This window comes from Spermophilus citellus (genome assembly GCF_964194105.1).
Source record: "Spermophilus citellus genome assembly, chromosome: 12".
In the NCBI taxonomy this organism is placed as follows: Eukaryota; Metazoa; Chordata; class Mammalia; order Rodentia; family Sciuridae; genus Spermophilus; species Spermophilus citellus.
This window is the reverse complement of record NC_138198.1, coordinates 81421253-81440864: the sequence shown is the minus strand read 5'-3', so window position 1 is coordinate 81440864 and position 19612 is coordinate 81421253. Positions and strand designations below refer to the sequence as shown.

Here is a 19612-nt window from a genome sequence, read left to right as displayed (position 1 = left end):
CATGTTCTTAAAAAAAAATTCTTTTTAGTTGTTGATGGACTTTATTTTTATTCATTTATTTATATGCACTGCTGAGAATCGAACTTAGTGCCTTATACATATGAGGCAAGCGTTCTACCACTGAGCCCCAGCCCACCCTAAATGTTCTTTAAATTAGCCTAGTGAAGGTAGAGTCACCCCTCTTTTTTTCCCTAGATTGCTGGACTTGACATTACTCTCCAGTTTTTCTCTGATTTTGCTAAGTGGTCTATGAGGTTTATAAAACAGTTACTCATCACTAGAGTCATCCTTTTTAGAAGATACCGTGCTTGGAATAATATAATCAACTTGTTGAACTGTATATACATATATATTTTTTTACATTTATATAATACTTTCATTGTTAAAAATAAATATTATTCTTTATTTGGCAGGTTGACGAGATTAGAGAAATGGTTGATAATGACTTAGGTTTCCAACAGACTCCATTAATGTGCTATTCCAGAACTAAAACACTTCTCTTTATTTCAAATGATAAAAAAGTAGTTGGCTGCCTAATTGCAGAACATATCCAGTGGGTAAGTGACTTTTAGAGTGCTCATAAGTAGTTTGATGTTTACTGCATTTACTATGTAATCTGGAGTATTATAATCCTGATAATTTGTTCTACATTTAGGTAAGGAAGAATGTGAATGCATGAATTCCTTTGTGTTATTGTTTACTGTAATGGAGTTGAATCTTACATGGGAATTAAGTTTTTTTAAGTCAGATAATTATATATATAATTATATATATATAATTATGTATATATATATACATATATATATATATGTATATATATATATTGTAGTTGGACACAATAAATATTTTTATTTAATTTATTTTTATGTGGCACTGTGGATCGAACCCAGTGTCTTGGATATGCTAGGCGAGCGCTCTACTGCTGAGCCCCAACCCAGCCCAGATAATTCTTTAAAAAAACAAAAAACTTATGTTTTTATTTTTTGGTACTGGGGAATGAACCCGGGGTCACTTTACCACTGAGCCACATCCCCAGCCTTTAAAATTTTTTTTTTATTTTGGGATCGGGTTCTCCTGCCTCAGCCTCTTGAGTTGCTCAAGTTAGATAATTCTGTAGAATCAGAAGTACAGTTAAGATTTTTTTCTGAAGACTCTGTGTTGGATATTAATGTAATTAATATTTTACTCCCTATAGCACTAGAATCAGTCAAGTGTAGGCAAACTATAGTGGGTAAAATATGGCCTGTTTTTGTACATAAGATTTTATTGTAACACAACCACACCCATTTGCTCACATGTTTGTCTAGACTAAGTGGACTTTGATGCCTACTGTATTTATTATTGAGTCCTTTCTAGAAACTTTGCCACCTCTGGAATAGGTCACTACTTCAGTGGTTGAGCTCTGGATGAATAGTTGTTTTGTTTTTATGAGGCAAATCATAGTAAAGGATGTGCTCACATTTTATTCATGTTATTTAATACATGAGACCAACATAAGAGAATGGAAGCTTCTGGACTCCCTAGTCATCCTCACTTTGAATTTTTTTTTTTTAATCCTTATAAATTTAATGGTCATCATGTGTGGCTGTTGTTCAGTTAGTATTTCTAGCATATTAAAAATGCCTGCAAATGTACACTTCATCATAATGTTTTTTTTTTTTTAAGAGAGAGTGAGAGAGGGAGAGAGAATTAATATTTATTTTTTAGTTTTCGTCAGACACAACATCTTTGTTTGTACGTGGTGCTGAGGATCGAACCCGGGCCGCATGCATGCCAGGCGAGCGTGCTACCGCTTGAGCCACATCCCCAGCCCCCGTCATAATGTTTTTAAATAGAGTTAAAAGCCAAAAAAAGTCTACATGAATTTATTTCTCTGTATTAAGCTATGTGTTTTAAATATTCACTCTGAAATTGTGTAGTTCATATGAATCTTGCTAGGATAACAAAATTGGTTTTAAATAGCTACTGTTTTTTTTTTTTTAAATTACTTTTATTTTTTGTGATAAGTAGTATTGAGATATTAATTGAATGTAAAGAATTCTGCCAGAGATTGAGTTAATTTTACATAGTACAGCCATTGTTTTGAAATTTCTATTCCACATAGTTCCCCAAATGATTTTAGGCAGTATTGAAACTAGAAGGTAGCTATGTGATGTTAGCATTAATTGTGTCATGTAACGACTTTTTAAGTTCTGTACCTTATCCCATTAGGAGGCTGATTAGATCCTTTTGTGACAGCTAGATTGGCAGAAGAGATATGTTTTTTAGTTATTTTTTAATTTTTAAATTTTTTGGTTTCCATATTGTGTTATTGGTGCATTATAGTTTTATATAATGATGGAATTTGTTGTTACATATTCATACATGCACACAATATAACAGTAAAATTTGGCCCACATGACTTTCCAATGCTAATTACTTATTTTAAAGAGCTCAGAGTGTGAGGAAAGGGCCATTTAAATTCTTAATTTCTCTGCTCGCTCTCTACCTAGTTTTTAGCTGTGAAGCCTGAACTATGGCATCCTTCACAGGAATAGTTATTATTGCTGAGTTATGAACTTTTTTTTTTCTTGTGGTAATGAGGATCAAACCCAAGGGTCTAACACATGCTAGGCAAGTGCTTTATCACTGAGCTACATCCTCAACCATTTTTTTAAAAAATATTTTTTTAGTTGTCGATGGACGTTTATTTTATTTACTTATTTATATGTGGTGCCTCACACATCTAGGCAAACGCTCTACCGCTGAGCTACAACTCCAACTTCATCTCCAACCCTTCTTAAGTTTTGTTTTGAGACAGGGTCTCATTGAGTTGCCCAGACTGGCCTCTAGATTGTGATCCTCCTGCTTCAGCCTTTCAAGTAGTTGGGATTATAGGCATGAACCATTGTCTCTGGTGTAAACATGTACTTTTCTGGTCCTTAGAATATAGGAGGTAGAGAGAACTAGGATTTAGTGATGGCAAGATGCTTTGTACATGTTACTTAATTTAATCTCTTAAGGAGAGATGATAGGCATCCCCAGTAAGTCAAGTAGAACAGAATGCAAATCCAGATGTGTTTATTTCCTAAAAATGAGTGAAAACATAAGTGGGTCTTATAATTGTTATGAAACCAAGTGTGGTTACCTCCTCTGGAAGAACAGTTCTAGGTAATTGCAGTTAATATTCTCCCTATAAAACTTTCTCCTTAATTTTGATGTCTGTCAGGGCTACAGAGTTATAGAAGAGAAACTTCCAGTTACCAAGTCAGAAGAAGAAAAAGTCAGATTTGAAAGGCAGAAAGCCTGGTGCTGCTCAACATTGCCAGAGCCTGCAATATGTGGGATCAGTCGAATATGGGTGTTCAGCATGATGCGGCGGAAGAAAATAGCTTCTCGCATGATTGAATGCCTAAGGTAACTTGCATATAATTCTTCAAATCATTTGTAGTAGTTTAGGATCTAAGCAATTTTAGTATAAAGATTGGTTATTTAAGTTAATCATAAATTATAACTTACTTATATTAAGTATAAATTTTTCCTTTCATTTTATGGTCTCTCAGTACTTTGTGTGAAATTAATTTGAGAATGAAGAAAGCGGGTTAAATGTTATTAAGCCATTTTGACTTGGTTATTTGTAGTTGTTATATCAGGCCATTTAATTCACTTATTTAAAGCTGTGTTCAGTACTGGAGAATTTTAAGCATAACCACAGAAATATGGAAAGTTTCTTGGGAGTTCAACTTTTAGAGAAATCTTAATTTAAGAATATTATTTATAAACCAAGTCTCTTATTACTTTTTCTCCTTTTATTACTTGATTGTTTATCAAGGGCATAAAGTGAAGACACAAATTATAGGTTTGAGTTTTTATTTTTAAGGTACTTTGACGCAGGGTTAATGGAGAAAGTTAAATTAGTCATTCCAAGAGGGGTTTTGGTCAGTTCATTTTTTGAAAAGTGAGATCCTAAGTCTCTTAAGATCTTAGATCGTTAATACATATCTGGTGTCTTCCCCTTATTTTGTTTTTTTTGTTTGTTCCAATTAGTTATACATGACAGTAGAATGCATTTTGGCACATCATACATAAATGAAGGACAACTTCTCATTCTTCTGGTTGTACCTGGTGTAGAGTTACACCAGTCCCCTTATTTTATTAATGAGTAATGATCCAAAAGAACTCAACTCTTACTCTTTTTTTCATAACAAAGATGCATGTCTGTTTTTAATTTTCAGAAATAAGCCTGGAAAATTTGCTGATTAAATAAATAATAAACCTAATGGAGAGTATTTTCTCTCCTTGTAAATCTTGTGGCAACTATAAATAGCTCTAGTTTATAAAAAAGAAAATAGTGTGGGAGTTGTATTTATTCTGTGTGACAGAGTAAAACTCATTAGGGACCTTATTCCCTATCCATTTATAGTTTTTTCGTTTACTGATCTTTTGTATGTAGGTCCTCCTATAAAAGTGTTCAGAACTCCTTGTGAAGATCACAATATGAAAATTCTAATAGTGGGCTCTCTATTGGCTAAGCGTTAACAAAAATGTTTTTAATAATGTCTTTATTTGAGATATATACCATAAAGTTCATCTATTTAAAGTCTTACAATTCAGTGGATTTTAGTACATTTGGAAGACTATACGACCGACTGAATTCACTGTCTGAATTTCAGGGTATTTCTATTATACTCCATAAAAATCTCATTCCTATTAGCAGTGACTCCCTATATCATCCTGTCCTCAGCTCCTGTCAACCATCAATCTATTTTCTGTCTAAAAGCATTTACCTATTCTTTTTTAAAAAAATTTTTATTTGTTTTAATTATTATACAAGACAGTGGAATGCACTTATATACTTTGATATATCATAGATCGGTTATAATTTCTCATTTTTCTGAGTATACATATTGTAGAATCGCATTGGTCATATAGTCACATACATACATAAAGTAATAATGTCTGTTTCATTCTACTATCTTTCTTATCCCCACATCCCCTGCCTTCCCCTCCTTTCACTTCCCTCTACCTAATCTAAGGTAATGCATTTGCCTAGTCTGAACATTTCATATGAATTGAATTCTACCTTTTGTGAATAGTTTCTTTTACTTAATGTTTTCAGATGTCATCATATTGTAGCATGTATCAGTGTACTTCATTCTTTTTTTATTATACTGACAAATAATAAAACCTTATGTACTAGTATGCATTTTATTTATCCATTTATTAATTTGTGAACAGTTGAGTTGTTTTCACTTGTTGGCTATCCTGAATACCACTGCTGTGACCATTCATGTACAAACTTTTGTGTAAATAATGTATGTTTTATTTCTCTCGGATGTATACCAGGAGTAGAATTGCTGAACATATTATAGTTGTGTGTTTAATGTTTTGAGAAACTGCCAAATTTTTCCACAGTGTCTGAACCATTTTATAATTCTACCTATGTATGAGAGCTCATAATTTCTCCACTAGTACTTGTTATGGTTTGTCTTTTTATATTTTTAGCTATTTAGTGGATATGAAATGGTAATTCATTGTGGTTTGGATTTGCATTTTCCTAATAACTAATGTTGAACATCTCTTCATGTGCTTATTATTGGCCATTAATAGATCATCTTTAGAGAAATGCCTGTTCATATCCTATATCCCTTAAAATGTTGTTGAGTTGCAGTAGCTCTTTATGTATTCTGAAACAAGTTCCTTGTCCTATGTATGATTTGTAAAAATTTTCTATTTTGTGGTGGTTATTCTCATCTTCTTGATGATATCCTTTGAAGTACAGTAGTTTTTTACTTGAATGAAGTTCAATTGATATTTTTTGTCATTTCTATTTTTGTTGTCATTTAAGAAGCCATTGTCTAATCCATGGCCACAAAGATTAATATCTATGTCTTATTTAGTTTATAGTTTTAGTTCCTACATATAGGTCTTTGATCCATTTTGAATTCACTGTTGTGTGTGACATGAGGTAGGATATCACATGTGGATATACTTCTTTCTTTTGCATGTGGATATTCTATCCTCCCATCACTATTGTTAAAGGGATCAGTTATTCTCCTCACTTGAGTGGTCAGTCTTGGTGAGATTATAAAAAGTTATTGACTGTAAATGTCAAGATTTATATCTGGATTGTATTCCCTTGTTTGTTTGTTTGTTTTTGGGATAGTGCTGGGGATTGAACCCATGGCTTCTCACATACTAGCCAAGGCAAGTGCTCTACCATTGAGCTGCACCCCAGATTCCATTGATCTATATATCTATCCTTTTACCAAGTATTGAACTCTTCACTTTTCTGTTACATTTTATATATGTGTATATGTATGTATATGTGTGTGTGGGTGTGGGGGTATATATATATATATATATATATATATATATATATATATATATATATATATATTTTAGTTGCCCATGGATCTTTATTTTATTTATTTATATGCATGCTGAAAATCGAGCCCAGTGACTCCCACATGCTAGGCAAGTGCTCTACCACTGAGTTACAACCCCAGCCCTAATTATTTTATTTTTATTTTTGGTAGTAGTGTGTTTTGAATTAAAAAAATATCGTGTCTTTCATTCTAAGAGTACTTAGTAGTTTTTGATTCATAGGTCTTGTGCTTCTTTTATTAAGTTTATTACTTAAGTATTTTATTGTTGATTTAAGTCGAATTTTTTCCTAAGTTTTATTTTTGGATTGTTCATTGCACATGTGTAGCAAATATTATTGATATTTGAATATCAGTCTTGAATATGCAATCTTGTTGAAGTCACTTATTATATCTTTTTTTTGTGTGTGAATTCCTTAGGATTTTCTCTACACAAGGTTGTGTTATCTGCGAAAGAGATAATTTAAAAAATTTTTTTTAAATCTAATTAAAAAATTGTTGGTAATACTAGAGATTGAACCAAAGGCTTTGTGCATACTAGGTAAGCACTGAGCCACAACCTTAGATCAAAAGAGATCATTTTTTTCCCTTTCTACTGTGGATGCTTTTTTTTTTAATATTTATTTTTTAGTTGTAGTTAGACACAGTACCTTTTATTTTACTTATTTATTTTCATGTGATGCTGAGGATTGAACCCAGGGCCTCATCGAACATGCTAGACAAGTGCTGTACTGCTGAGCCACAACCCCAGCCCTGTGGATGCTTTTTATTTCTTTTTCTTATCTAATTGCCCTGACTAGAGCATCCAGTTTAATATTCAAGACACAGGAGCCCCCTTTTCCTGTTCCTGATCTTTGAGGAAGAATTTTCAGTTTTCTATCATTAAATCTGATGGTCTTTGATGTCTTTGAAAGTTGAGGAATTTCCTTGTGTTGTTGAGTATTTTTATCATGACAAGATGTTGGGTCCATGTTTTACATTGTTTTTATTTAAAAACTTTTTAACCTCAAATAATTGATAATATTTTAGAAGCACAGTTACTTCAACAGTCTTTAGAATAAGGTGTCATTATCTGAAAGTCTTTCTAGTCAAAATGAATTTGACAGATTTTTTTAAGATTAGAAATAATAATGATTTTTTAACTTTTCACATTCTCCCCCCTCCCCCCCTTTTTTTTTTAATAGGAGTAACTTTATATATGGCTCATATTTGAGTAAAGAAGAAATTGCTTTCTCAGATCCCACTCCTGATGGAAAATTGTTTGCAACACAGTACTGTGGCACTGGTCAATTTCTGGTATATAATTTTATTAATGGACAGAATACTACTTAAACAAAGCTTGTCTACAGTACTAGAAGACATCTGTTGAAGAGAATGGATTGGTTGCTGACTTTAACCAGGAACTAGGGCCATTTTTATTACAATGAACTCAGGACTGGCAACAACCACTTGGTTGTTCCATTTTCATAAAATTGGAAACAATGCAGTAATAGCTTATTATTGTTTTGTTTTTTAAAGAAGATATTTTATTATCTTTTACAGAAATTTATGATTGATGTATTTTATCTATAGTTATTTAGACATGTTTACATGCAGCAGATAATTGTTCATAGTGGACTGAAAACTAATGCAAGGACTATGGTCTCAGTGATAAGTATATTTTGAAGTTCTTAATATGGAAATATACCAGTGTAGCTTGGTACTGTATTTTTTTATATTGATCTGCTGATACCAGTTATAGGCTTAAAGATTGTATTTTCAGAGTGGAAACCAGTGTTTTTCAATTATTATTTAAGGAGATTGCAGTATTACGTGTTTAGGAATTTGAAGCTGATTCTTAAAAGGCCTCATGTATACTTTGAAGAAACCCCTAAAGGAAAAGAAAATTCCAAATAGTCAGAGAGAATTTGGAATAGTGAACTTTTCCTTCCATTTCTTTTCTACCTTTGATGGATTGAATTGTAAGCGGGTAAAATTTGAGGTTTTCCTACTTTTTAGAGCTATAAATGGCTAGAATTATGAAGGGTACTTTTTAAGTTCAATATTTCATTCTGGGTATACCTTCTTTTTTTAATGGCAACTTTTGCCACAACTAGGCTGTTAACACTCAAAAGGCTTATATAAACATGGAACAGTTGTGAGCTAAATATGGATGACTTGGTATCTGCTCTGTTATTCCTCAGAAATACTGCACTGAGTATATGCCCTCGTTACTGGACTTCATTTTGATACTTGTCTATCCTTCATAGTGCCCTCTACTTTTAAAGGGTTTATATGTTGAAAACTGCTGTGGCCTTTTATGATCTGTATATAATGTAGAATAAAATAATAAAATACTTGCTAGTCTTTTCTAAGTGATAAATGTACTAAGATAATGTTGTTTTGTCATTTGTGCTTATTCAGGGAGTTTCTTAGGTTTGAGATCTTGAAATATGATTAAAACACTGGGTTCTTAAACTGGTAGTTTTCACCAGTTTCCCAACGGATCCTTATGTTGTCAGCAACTCTGCTGAACTTTATCTCCAAAAGGAAAAATCCCTTCTGATTATTTTAGTAACATTGCACTTTTCTGATCTTTCAAGGAAATAAAGGGCCATAGCCCAAGGATGAAGAATCACTATGGTTGCACTTAGATTATTTTTGTGAGTGTAAATGATTGTATTTTCCTTGAAAACTGGCTAAAATTAAGGGCCTTAAGTTAATATTAACAGGTGTACATTTTATCTTCCTATAGATTTGTGCTTTTTTTTATTTATAGAATGTTGTGAGACTGTACTTTTTATATGATAGGACGGTAAGACAGGATAAATAGTTCATTCTGAGTCATCATGATGGCCTGACTTGAGACTCTTCTAGTCCTCACTGGACTCATTGTTGAATTTTGTTTTGGTTTTGGTACTGAGGATTGAACCCAGGAGCACCTAACCACTGAGCCACATCCCCAACCCCTTTTTATTTATTTTTATTTTGAGACAGATCTCAATAAGTTGCTTAGGGCCTCACTGAGGCTAGCCTTGAAGTTGCAATCCTCCTGCCTCAGCATCCTGAATCATCGGGATTACAAGTATGCACCACTGTGCCCGGCAAGGTCCCATGAATTTTTAGAAGAAATTTTGAGGTACCATATAGATTCCCTAGTAACTGGTTAACTTCATAATACAGGTTCCATTTCCACATGAGCCACAGTATAATACTTTTGATTGGCAAGCCACACTTGGTGTTTTTAAGGAGACCCATGGGCAGAGAGGATACATTAATTGGTTGCTTTAAATGTTAACCATTTACCAGGAAAACAATTTATTTTCACGTTTTTATTGAAAACACAGTCCCTCAAATAAATTTTATAATCTAGGTATTTCTCTAAGAATAGTAGTACTATTGTAGTACCTAACATTTGAGTATTTGCTGTGCCAGATTCTGTATTTTGTGCATTATTTACCTTAATCATGACTATCCTGTAAAGCAGGGATTACAGGAGAGGCATCTATAATTTCAAAGATAATTGATACTATTGTAATGATTGTGAAAAATGTTGAAACACTGAACTGAAGCTGTGATATGGGGATGAAGAAGAAATGGGTGCACCTGAAGTTAATTGGAATTTATGACTGGCTGGAAAAGTCCTCTGTGGCAAAAAGTCTAGGGTATGTGGGAAGTTTGGTTGGATAATTAAGTATATGGATTTATTGAGATGATAATAAGAATTAGGTTGGGAAAATTTGATGGTCAACAGTGAGCTCGGTTTTGATCAAGATTTTAAGGTAGTTACAGAACCTCCAAGTGTAAGTATTCATCTAGTGTACATTTGGAGATGTGGATTTAGAGTAGTTTAAGAGAGGTTTGGGCTGAGCAAATAAACTTGTAAGTTCAGTTATTCGAATTTTTTTTTTTTTTAAGAGAGAGTGAGAGAGAGAGAATTTTTTAATCTTTATTTTTTAGTTTTCGGCGGGCACAACATCTTTGTTTGTATGTGGTACTGAGGATCGAACCCGGGCCGCACGCATGCCAGGCGAGCGCGCTACCACTTGAGCTACATCCCCAGCCCTCGAATTTTTTTGTTTGTTTTTTTTTGATGGAGGTGGGTGTTAAGCCCCGGGGTACTTAACCACTGAACAACATTCTCAGCCCCTATCTATCTATCTATCTACCTACCTATCTATATCTATATTTTGAGACGGAGTCTTGCTGAGTTGCTTAGGGCTTCAGCCTCCCATACAGGTTTCTGCCACCACTCCTGGTGTGTTTGAAGGTTTAGAAGAGATCATTCTGGGGTTTGTAAAGGAGAAGGAGGAAGACATCTATGAGGAACACCATTATTTATCTCAAAGAAGAGTACCTGAGAAGACAAGAGCAAAGTAACAGCTAGAAGAGAGTGGTTTAGAGAAGAGTTTCAAAAATCAGAGAATGGTCAACACTGCCATACCACAAATGAAGACTGAAGATAGTCCAAGTGACATTAGAATGAGCAATGTCTATGGGATGGTGGAGGAAGGAGTGGCCACAGTGAGTATAGACTAATAACTATAGTCAAACTTCAGGAAAGAGTGATTTTGTAATTACTGATTATATAAAAGTGCCCATAAATGATTATTTTCTCTAGTAAGAATTATAAAAAGTATTTTACCAGTTCATAATATGTAAGAGTGAATTTGGTGTATCTTAATATATGACTACTGTACAGACAATGAGTACAACAAACTTGTAATGGTATTTTTTTTTTTAAAGAGAGAATTTTAATGTTTATTTTTTAGTTTTCAGTGGATACAACATCTTTGTTTGTATGTGGTGCTGAGGATTGAACCCGGGCCGCACGCATGCCAGGCAAGTGCGCTACAGCTTGAGCCACATCCCCAGCCCCATTGTAATGGTATTTTAATTGTTCTTTCTTGGAGTTGCTCAGCAAGGGAGTCTTATCCCTTTGGATGAAATACAGCCATATTCCTGACCACCCACACTTCACCTAGGGTTAAGATTGATAAGTTGATTCCTAGGGTAGTGACTACAGAACTGTCTCTTTCTCATGACCCTTGAGCCTTCTAACAGAAAAAGGGAAGAATTCTGTTTTAAGGCAGTCCTTCACCCCTACCACTCTCCTAGTAAAAATAAAATACATGAGCTACTTATGGAATGAAGTGGTCAGAGAATGACTTACTGGTTGCCTTTTCTTTCTTAGAACTTGTTCCATCTGTTGTCATAGGCCCTGGAGTAGATGCTTTAGCTTAGAACTTGCTAGTTAAGAGTATAGTGAATTTATTATGTGAAAGGCTTTTTCTTTGACCTTACTAACTGTTCCTGAAATCATCTTTGGTGATGACTTTTCCAGTGAGGCCAGGGCTTCAGTTATAGCAGTATTCTCCTAGACCCAGAGGAAGCTTAAGGCGGGGTAAGTTTTCATGTGTGAAGAGAAGCCTGAGAAATGTTTGTTCCCGGGATGTTAGTCCAGGTCTATCTAGGTAGTTGAATGTGAAGATTTGGCCTTGGGTGTGTTTAGTCTTTTCAGGGTGGCTGCTTGGGAATATGCTGTAGAAGGAAAACAGGTAGTCTGTTTCCTGTCAGTCTGCTATCAGGCTTAGAAATATTTATTGTCTCTCCTGAGGTAAATGACAAGGGGCCTTTAGCCTAGAAGAGAGTATAACGGGTTCAAGAGTTGATAAAATTAGGCAGTTTAGAAATAAATTGGAAGTTAACAGTATATACCTTGTATCATACTACACAGTTCTAGTAAACCCAACACTGTGTTTCTGAGTAGGATACCAAACTGAGTGTAGTTGCCATCTATAAAAGATGGGGGAGGTAGTGTGAATATTTCTAATTCTTTAATCATTTCTAGGTCTGTCATATATAATTATGTGCAACTCTACAAATGGGTCTATAGATACTTTAAGTGTGTGTATGTATTTGAGCTACAGATTTTCATTCAACAAACATTTATCTACTACTTTCTTGGAGTTTTGTGCCAGAATAGAAGAATCTTTGAGCCATCCATCCTATAATATTGGTATTTCCAAGCTTTTTTGGATGTTGTCAGAGTCTGAGAGCACATTCTGTTTTTTTAACATAATAGAAAATTAGTTTAAAGAAAACAAACTATTTTAGGGGGTGGGGAGTGGGAGAGAATTTTAATACATTCACCAAATTAAATGAAAGGACAAGAACATACTGTAGACACAACTTACGACAACTTAGAATCATCAACAAAACGTGAGGTAGACTGACTAGTGAAATTCACCAAATTTTGGTTAAAATTTTACAGTAATAATGTAACACAGGTACCCCTTTTTCTAAAAGTCACAAAAAGCATTTGCATAAATTACAGCCAAACCAAATTGACAACTACAATTCTAATTTTTAGTTTACATTTAGTATTAACCTGTGTGAACTGTCATACATACATGCCATAGTTTTTAGCAGGTGTGTAGGTGAGTTATTGTGTGGGCCTAGTGAATCCATTCACTCCACACTAGTGTTTTAAGGGGTGGAAAAGCATAAACTGAACACATACACTAACAAATCATGGTGTCCTGTGCTTGTGCAATTTTCTCCTTAGAGATGACCTAACATTCTCTAAAGAAGTAAGAGTGATAAAGTGATTTAAGAGGCTTTCAAAAAAAAAAAAAAATTAGGCAGGTTAACTTAAATTTCTCCACTATCGAGTTGATGTGTTGGACTTTATTCTGGCATTTCTCTTCCACAGAGTTGAGTAGTAGTTCTGAACTCATAATAATTTGAATTTTTAGAGTGCAGCCCTAACATGGAGTACCTGCATCTAAAGAAACTTAAAAAAACCTTGACCATGAAATCATACATAAAACCAGAACAAACACTGAGAGGCCATCTGCCCCAGGTAAAATTAGAACTACTTCAAGTATTTTATTTGCCCTATAGTAAATGTTATTGGAATATTGCACAAACAGTGGGTTTTTTGATATCATCTGCATCAGGCCCTTTCAACAAAACAGGAAAAAGTGAAATACATTCGTATCTACACCAAGTTGCTTTAGAACGTACCTCTTTGCTAAAAATTCTGCTATACTAAGTTTTTAAAGCATATATAATAAGGCAGGTCTTCTTTGAAGGACAGAAAGGGGATTAAAAGGAATTGTTCATTTCAAAATACATTTAAAGCATTAAAAGTAGCTATATTAAAACCAAGAGATCTGCAAGCCATTTTCAGTCTAATACATTCCATCTTTTCACTAGCTGTAAACTCCTTGTTATCACAACATAAAACACTATTTGTTCTAAGTAAATGCAGGCTTCGTAGGCCCCTCTCAGTAGTTTCAGGTCACTAGACAGATTCAAGTAACAAAGGCCATTTTAAGTGGGGATAAAGTGATACATGTGGGCAAATCAAAAAAATCTCAAGAGATTGTTTAATGATGAGAACCGGAGTAATATAAGTATAAACTTCAAATAGACTATTCTAGAATATTTCCTAGAATCTGCTCTTCATTAAAATATTTGGTGAGAAATCCTACTGTTTATATTGGTCAGACATCATGTACTGATTTTGAGTCAAAAACTCCTGGCATCTTTTTTACTCCTCACAAAAATGTCAGTGGTAGAATTAAGTAAAATAGTTCTCTCTTTCCATGGCTCTATTTCCCATTCCAGCACTTTCTGTGTTGTCAGTGTAAGGCAGCTAATATTGTTTGTTTTTTTAAGGAAGCTGTGCTTGAGTTTGGGGGGCGAAGCGGGGGGCACGACTGGTTCTACTCCACAGCAGAGCCTCAGCTTGACATTTAGGTTTGCCTAGTGCTAGCTGCTTATTTTCAACCAAAACAGGGTGGGTACAGGTTAACTCCTAAGATCTGCTTAATTGGCCCAACTGCTTAATCAGGTTCTTAAACAAGATTAATCACTATTCCATATTCTCTTAGACATGGTGTGCTTTAAGACTGGAAACTTTTAAAGAATGGGAAAAGCAAAGGAATTAAGCTAGGAGACTCTTCATAAATGTACACAATGCCTGCTCTGCATTTACTGATTTGTTTGTTCAGTTTAAATAGTAAACTCTTAACTCCTGTGGAAATTTTGCCAAAAGTTTCAATACATAAAAGATTATAAATCTTAAACACTGCACAGAAAAAGACAAAACTACTTCTTTTTTTAAATACAAATAACTTCTACATTCTATCATTTCAGACCCCTGAGTAATACTGTACCAAAGTACAGATCTGAAGAGAAACTGAGGGTTCAGGCCTCAAATGTTAATCTTCAATTATTTCCACACCAGTGGTGTATCTCATGTAACACATTCAAGCAAGCTAATGCTGACAGTTTTTCCCCCAATGCAGTATAGTAGAAAAAAAACAATGCAAACTCCATGTTTGTTCTCCAAAGTCTATCCTCCTCAAGCTCCCACAGGCAGATCACATCTTAAGTAATTGCATAATTGCCTACAGTGGAGTTCGCCTGAATGTAGGGTCCTGTAATTAGAACTGAAGGAGAGTGATGTCCCCAAAGACTTGGTTAGATTTGGGGAGTTCTTTGGAGAATAGACAAATATGTTGCACTTTGCTCCACAGTGATTGTACTTTAAAGAAAAAAAATCCCCCAATAATTGTTTCTGTCCCACCCCAGCTAGGCATCCCTTTGCAATTTTTGGTCTCTTCCAAAGCTCATACATGACGTCCAGTAAGAAAGTAAAGAGGCTTGTCATCGTTGCTGTTGGCAGTTTGAAACTCATCCCGGAGGCGGAATTGCCACTCGTCCTCTAGCTCTAAGCGGACAATTGTTTGGCGTAAGGAGCTTCTATCTTGGCAGATGACACACAGAGTAGCACCTTCAAGGAAAAGGCAGAAATGTGTCTTAGGCTCTTGGATTGAACTTATAACCTTACTATTTCTCTTTGATGTATTCCCAAAACTTCTGAGAACGAAATCTATAGGTAAGTAGCATATCAGGATTGTTCAGGTTTTTACTCTAAGTAGATTTGCAAATTAAAAAGTTGAGATTGTAAAGTGAGAATTCACTGAACTGTAGTAACCAGTGCTATCTATGTGTCTTGTGTGTCCTCTAGAATAGGGTTTCTCAACCATAGCACTTTTGGACTGGATAATTCTTTGTTTTGGGGGACTAGTCTGTGCTTTTTAAAATGTGAAGCAGCATCCCTGGCTTCTGCCCACCATATGCCAGCAGCATTTCCCAGTGTGGCAACCAAAAAAAAAAAAAAAAAAAATATCTTCAGACAATGTCAAATGTCTTCTGAAAGTCAGATCCCAACTTCCCAGTTTAGAACTACATATGTACACAAATAAGTGGAGTTTTCTTTGTTCTTATGCCACATACTGTTTTCTGAACCTTTTTTTCCACTGACCTCAAAAGCCATCATGCCAGAATTTGTGATGCTTAACCTACAGTTTGTTCTTAGGTATGCATCATAGAGTTAAATTTGCCTATTAAAATTATCTTTAGTTTCTGTACCAGAATCATAACTAAGGGTTTATGTCAGAGGATGCAGTTATACACATTTATTGCAGCTGGTGTCTGACCCAAGCAATGTTATGTTCAGATTACTATAAACATGGGTAGACTCATTAACATAAGTTGTTTATTTAATTAAGGAGGAGCATTATGTATTCTTAAATTACTTCCTAAAATTAATAGTGGCAAAACTGTATTTAATGTTGTCACAACTCTGTTCACCTGCATTTAGTCAAAGATAACAATGATTTGATGATCTTTTTCCCCCCAGTAGCTCTGGTTTAAAATCAAGATAATCAGATAACCAAGTATCCAAATTATTGGCCAAAATCAGTGTTAAAATGCATTAAAGAAAGAAAGAGAAAAAAAAACCTGAATTTTTTCCTAGTGGGAACCAGTGACATTCATATTCAAGATACTTAATTTGATTTACCTTTTAAAAACTTAAATTTCTTAAGAAGATCAGCACCTACAAAAGAGTCACAGAGGTACAAAAGGAGTCCACTGAAAAACACCCCTTCACAGTTGACATTGCTGGAGTGGGGTCTGGAGCTGATGTAGCATATGGCCACCTGAAAGCAACAAGCAGAAATAGCATGGGGATTTCAAAAGCAAGCAAATCACCTGCATTTTAGCTGAATGAGTTAGTGCCTTCCTCTTTTTTTCAGTAAGACAAAGAAGCTGAATTTTTTTCAGTGTTAGGAGTGGTGGTTATTTATGCTATTCACCTCCTTTTTAGTATACCGAGTTTTAACCTGTTTAAAATGTCTCCCATTTTTCATAATAAAGGACTATTGTGACAGAGATTTAATATTAATTTCATTTTAGGAGAAAAACTCCATAAAAAGAATATAAAATTTTAAAAAGAACTATCTTTCATTTTTTAAAAAGTATATTTAGGAAAGAGAATGTTTAGGTTACTTGAGAATAAAAATAATTTTAATTAATTAGCTTTTCATCTAGACAACATTTTCAGTTGGGTAGGATTTTAAAACAGCATGAGGGCAGGGCTTTTGTATGTCAATGGTAGAGCACTTGCCCAGCATGCACAAGGATCTAGGTTCAATCCCCAGGAGGTGCAGACTGCATGAATTTAAAATTTTAGCTCTATAAAGCTTGCAGATGCAGAATGTATACTTCCCTGTGATTTTTGTGAAGTTATAAAGTAGTTGGGAGTAGAACTGTGGAATGGCTAATGTGTGGGCCAGTCAGCTTTCGTTCACATTCTGGCTTCTCTATTTAGTGGTTGTATGGCATTGGGAAAATGTATTTTGCTACATCTTAGTGTTACTCATGTAAATTACAGTATTATGGAGCAGATTCATTTATATTGAGAAAAATGTTACCTGGTTCATAAGGCATTTGTGAGTTAAATTAATGTAAACCACTTAGCATTCAGTAAATGTTAGTTGCTGTTAGTAGTAGAGTAGTATTGAGATTATCTAATACTGAGTGCTTTGGACTCTGGGATAGTGGAATTGGAAGACCTGGGGTACACACATAATTTATATAGATAACATCAAGAGTATTATTATATCAAATGGTTTTTAAGGTACTTTCTCTGAAAATTGCAGTATTATGGAATAGATTCATGTAATTATAATAATGTCTAATAAATGTCAAGTCAGGTGGGGGCTAGAAATTGCTTCTGCCCAATGTCATTGAGGTAGGTAGGATTCTTTTTTATTTTATTTATTTTTTTGAGGTAGGATTCTTATAGGACATCTGAGCTAAGCTATGATTGGTCACTGGCTCATTCTGTAAAGGTGAAATAGGGATGAGGAGGGACAGTTGCCATCACCTCATATGTGAGCCTTTGCAGAGTACGTTATAGACTTCCTTTTGTCACCATTTAAGTTTTCAAACCAAGTTAAATGGGAAAGAAATGGATGTAGGTAAGCACAGTACTAGCCACCCCCACCTTTACCTCCTGTCCAATGTTAAGGTAGCAGTCAATGGCCAGCACAGGACTCTTAAAGTTATGGATGGCTTTGGGGAAGAGTTTATATGCAGCATGCTGAAGGAACTTCTCCAGGAGAAACTGCGCAGGGGCTGCCAGTAACGTGTGTTCACTGTCGGGTGCACAGACATACTGAAGGGGCAAGATGGGAGCTAAGCTCTCCGACACCTGAAATCAAGAGCCAAGGTAATCATAGGAAATGTTGTGTCTATTACTAGATGAAATGTCCAAGGACACATTGTATTGGATCCTAATATTTCCAGATACTATTCCCCCATATTCAAGAGGGTTATGTTACAAGGCCCTCAATCGATGCCTGAAATCCTAGATGGTATCAAATTCTGTGTACACTGTTTTCTTTTATACATAATTACCTGTGATAAAGTTCAATTTAAAAATTAGAGATTAATGGGCTGGGGTTGTGGCTCAGTGATGGAGCACTCACCTAGCATTTGCAAGGTCCTGGGTTCAATCCTCAGTACCACATAAAAAATAAAGATATTGTGTCTAACTACAACTAAAAAAATAAATATTTTTTTTTTAAAAAGAGGTTAACAGCAATAATGCAATGGGACAGTTCAGTAGTGTACTTACTGTAATAAAGGTTATGTGAATGTGCTCTCTTGACAGTCAAGACAGATACTAATATTTTCAAGCCATGGTTGACCGTGGGTAACTAAAATTGCAGATAATGGGGCATGACTGCATTATCAATAGCACAGTGAAATGCTAAATTCAAATATTATGACAGTCATTTTTGGTCCTGAATTTTTCCCTCCTTTGGAAATAGTATAATAGTATTTAAAATAAGTTATACACAGTAAGAGCAAGCTTGTTGAAAGTAAGCTTTTTTGAAATGTACTACATTTAACAAGTACACTGTACAGTTCAATAGGAAGCCATTTCTAATGCTGCTAGATGCATGTGGTTTGAATCCTATCCCTCTGCCCCACAAAAAAGGCCAAGAGGTTTCTAAGATCCACTGGACAGTTCACATGCTGTAAGTGATCAGGTATTAGTAAATCTCTTAGAAAAAAGTAGGCTCATGGAATTCACTTTTTATGTTAAATTCACTCTTTTATTTTGATCTGTATTACTATGTAAAAATAAATCTGGGAAAGGATCAGACATGCATCTTGATTTAAATTTCTCTCTCATGTTAATTATCTAGGAATACCAAAATGTAAAGTTTGCCATTTTGAAACTAAAACTTTGATGAAAACTTTAAGGCTTAAATCTAAAGAAAAATAATTATATTAAATTGTTAAAACTTTTGTTTTGGCTCTAGATGAATCCTTAGATAACATCAACTCTGCAGTTTCGTTTGCTAAGAACTCCCTTGGGGGCTGGGGTCATAGCTAACAGTGGTAGAGCACTTGCCTGGCATGTGTGAGGCACTGAGTTCAATCCTCAGCACCACATAAAAATAAATAAATAAAGACATTGTGTCCACTCAGAACTAAAAAACCTAAAAAAAACTTTAAAAAGAAAGAACTCCCTTGGGTTACTTTACTTTCTACTAACGTGGAAAGTGCTTAATGCCAGTATCTAATAAGAAATATATCAGAAAGAACTATGTTTATTTTCAACAGAATCAAGCTTGCAAATCTTACCATGATCTTTGGTTTAATGATAAAGTCCCTTTGCCCGCCAACCTGAACGTGTTTCTTCATGAGGCTGAAGTTATTAAAGCGACAGATGAGCAGGCCACTACTGTTTGTTCTCAGGTTAAAGTCAACATCTTCACAGAAATACCTAGATCATAACCATAATGATAGGTAGATTTCTTTGCTTGTCACATCGTCACCCATGCCAACTAAACACAGAGAATTTATGGCAGATGTTAGGGAGAGCGCAAAAC

General features: G+C 34.7%; 2 protein-coding genes and 1 pseudogene across 13 annotated transcripts in view; 2 read left to right on the top strand and 1 right to left on the bottom strand.

The window, feature by feature from the left end:
- The window catches only part of LOC308631989 (large ribosomal subunit protein uL23-like), a 491218-nt pseudogene that overhangs the window by 179344 nt on the left and 292262 nt on the right, over window positions 1–19612 (top strand). The gene's annotated exons all lie outside the window — the stretch shown is intronic.
- ESCO1 (establishment of sister chromatid cohesion N-acetyltransferase 1) overlaps window positions 1–19612 on the top strand; it is a 107049-nt gene that overhangs the window by 73997 nt on the left and 13440 nt on the right. For 5 of the 11 annotated variants that reach the window (XM_081263582.1, XM_081263586.1, XM_081263587.1 and 2 more), the window contains 2 exons: window positions 414–557; window positions 3209–3396. In XM_081263582.1, the coding sequence (XP_081119708.1) occupies window positions 414–557; window positions 3209–3396 (332 nt within the window). Of the gene's footprint in view, window positions 1–413; window positions 558–3208; window positions 3397–7549; window positions 8704–19612 lie in introns of those variants that run through there. The other 6 variants (XR_014018406.1, XM_081263584.1, XM_081263589.1 and 3 more) reach the window with 5 other exon arrangements.
- Window positions 13211–19612, bottom strand: part of GREB1L (GREB1 like retinoic acid receptor coactivator) — a 122655-nt gene continuing 116253 nt past the window's right edge. Inside the window, exons 30-33 of the mRNA XM_081263579.1 lie at window positions 19365–19506; window positions 17719–17919; window positions 16225–16363; window positions 13211–15150 (exon numbers count right to left, since the gene is read on the bottom strand). Of these exons, the coding sequence (XP_081119705.1) occupies window positions 14987–15150; window positions 16225–16363; window positions 17719–17919; window positions 19365–19506 (646 nt within the window). The 3' untranslated portion in view covers window positions 13211–14986. The remainder of the gene's footprint in view (window positions 15151–16224; window positions 16364–17718; window positions 17920–19364; window positions 19507–19612) is intronic.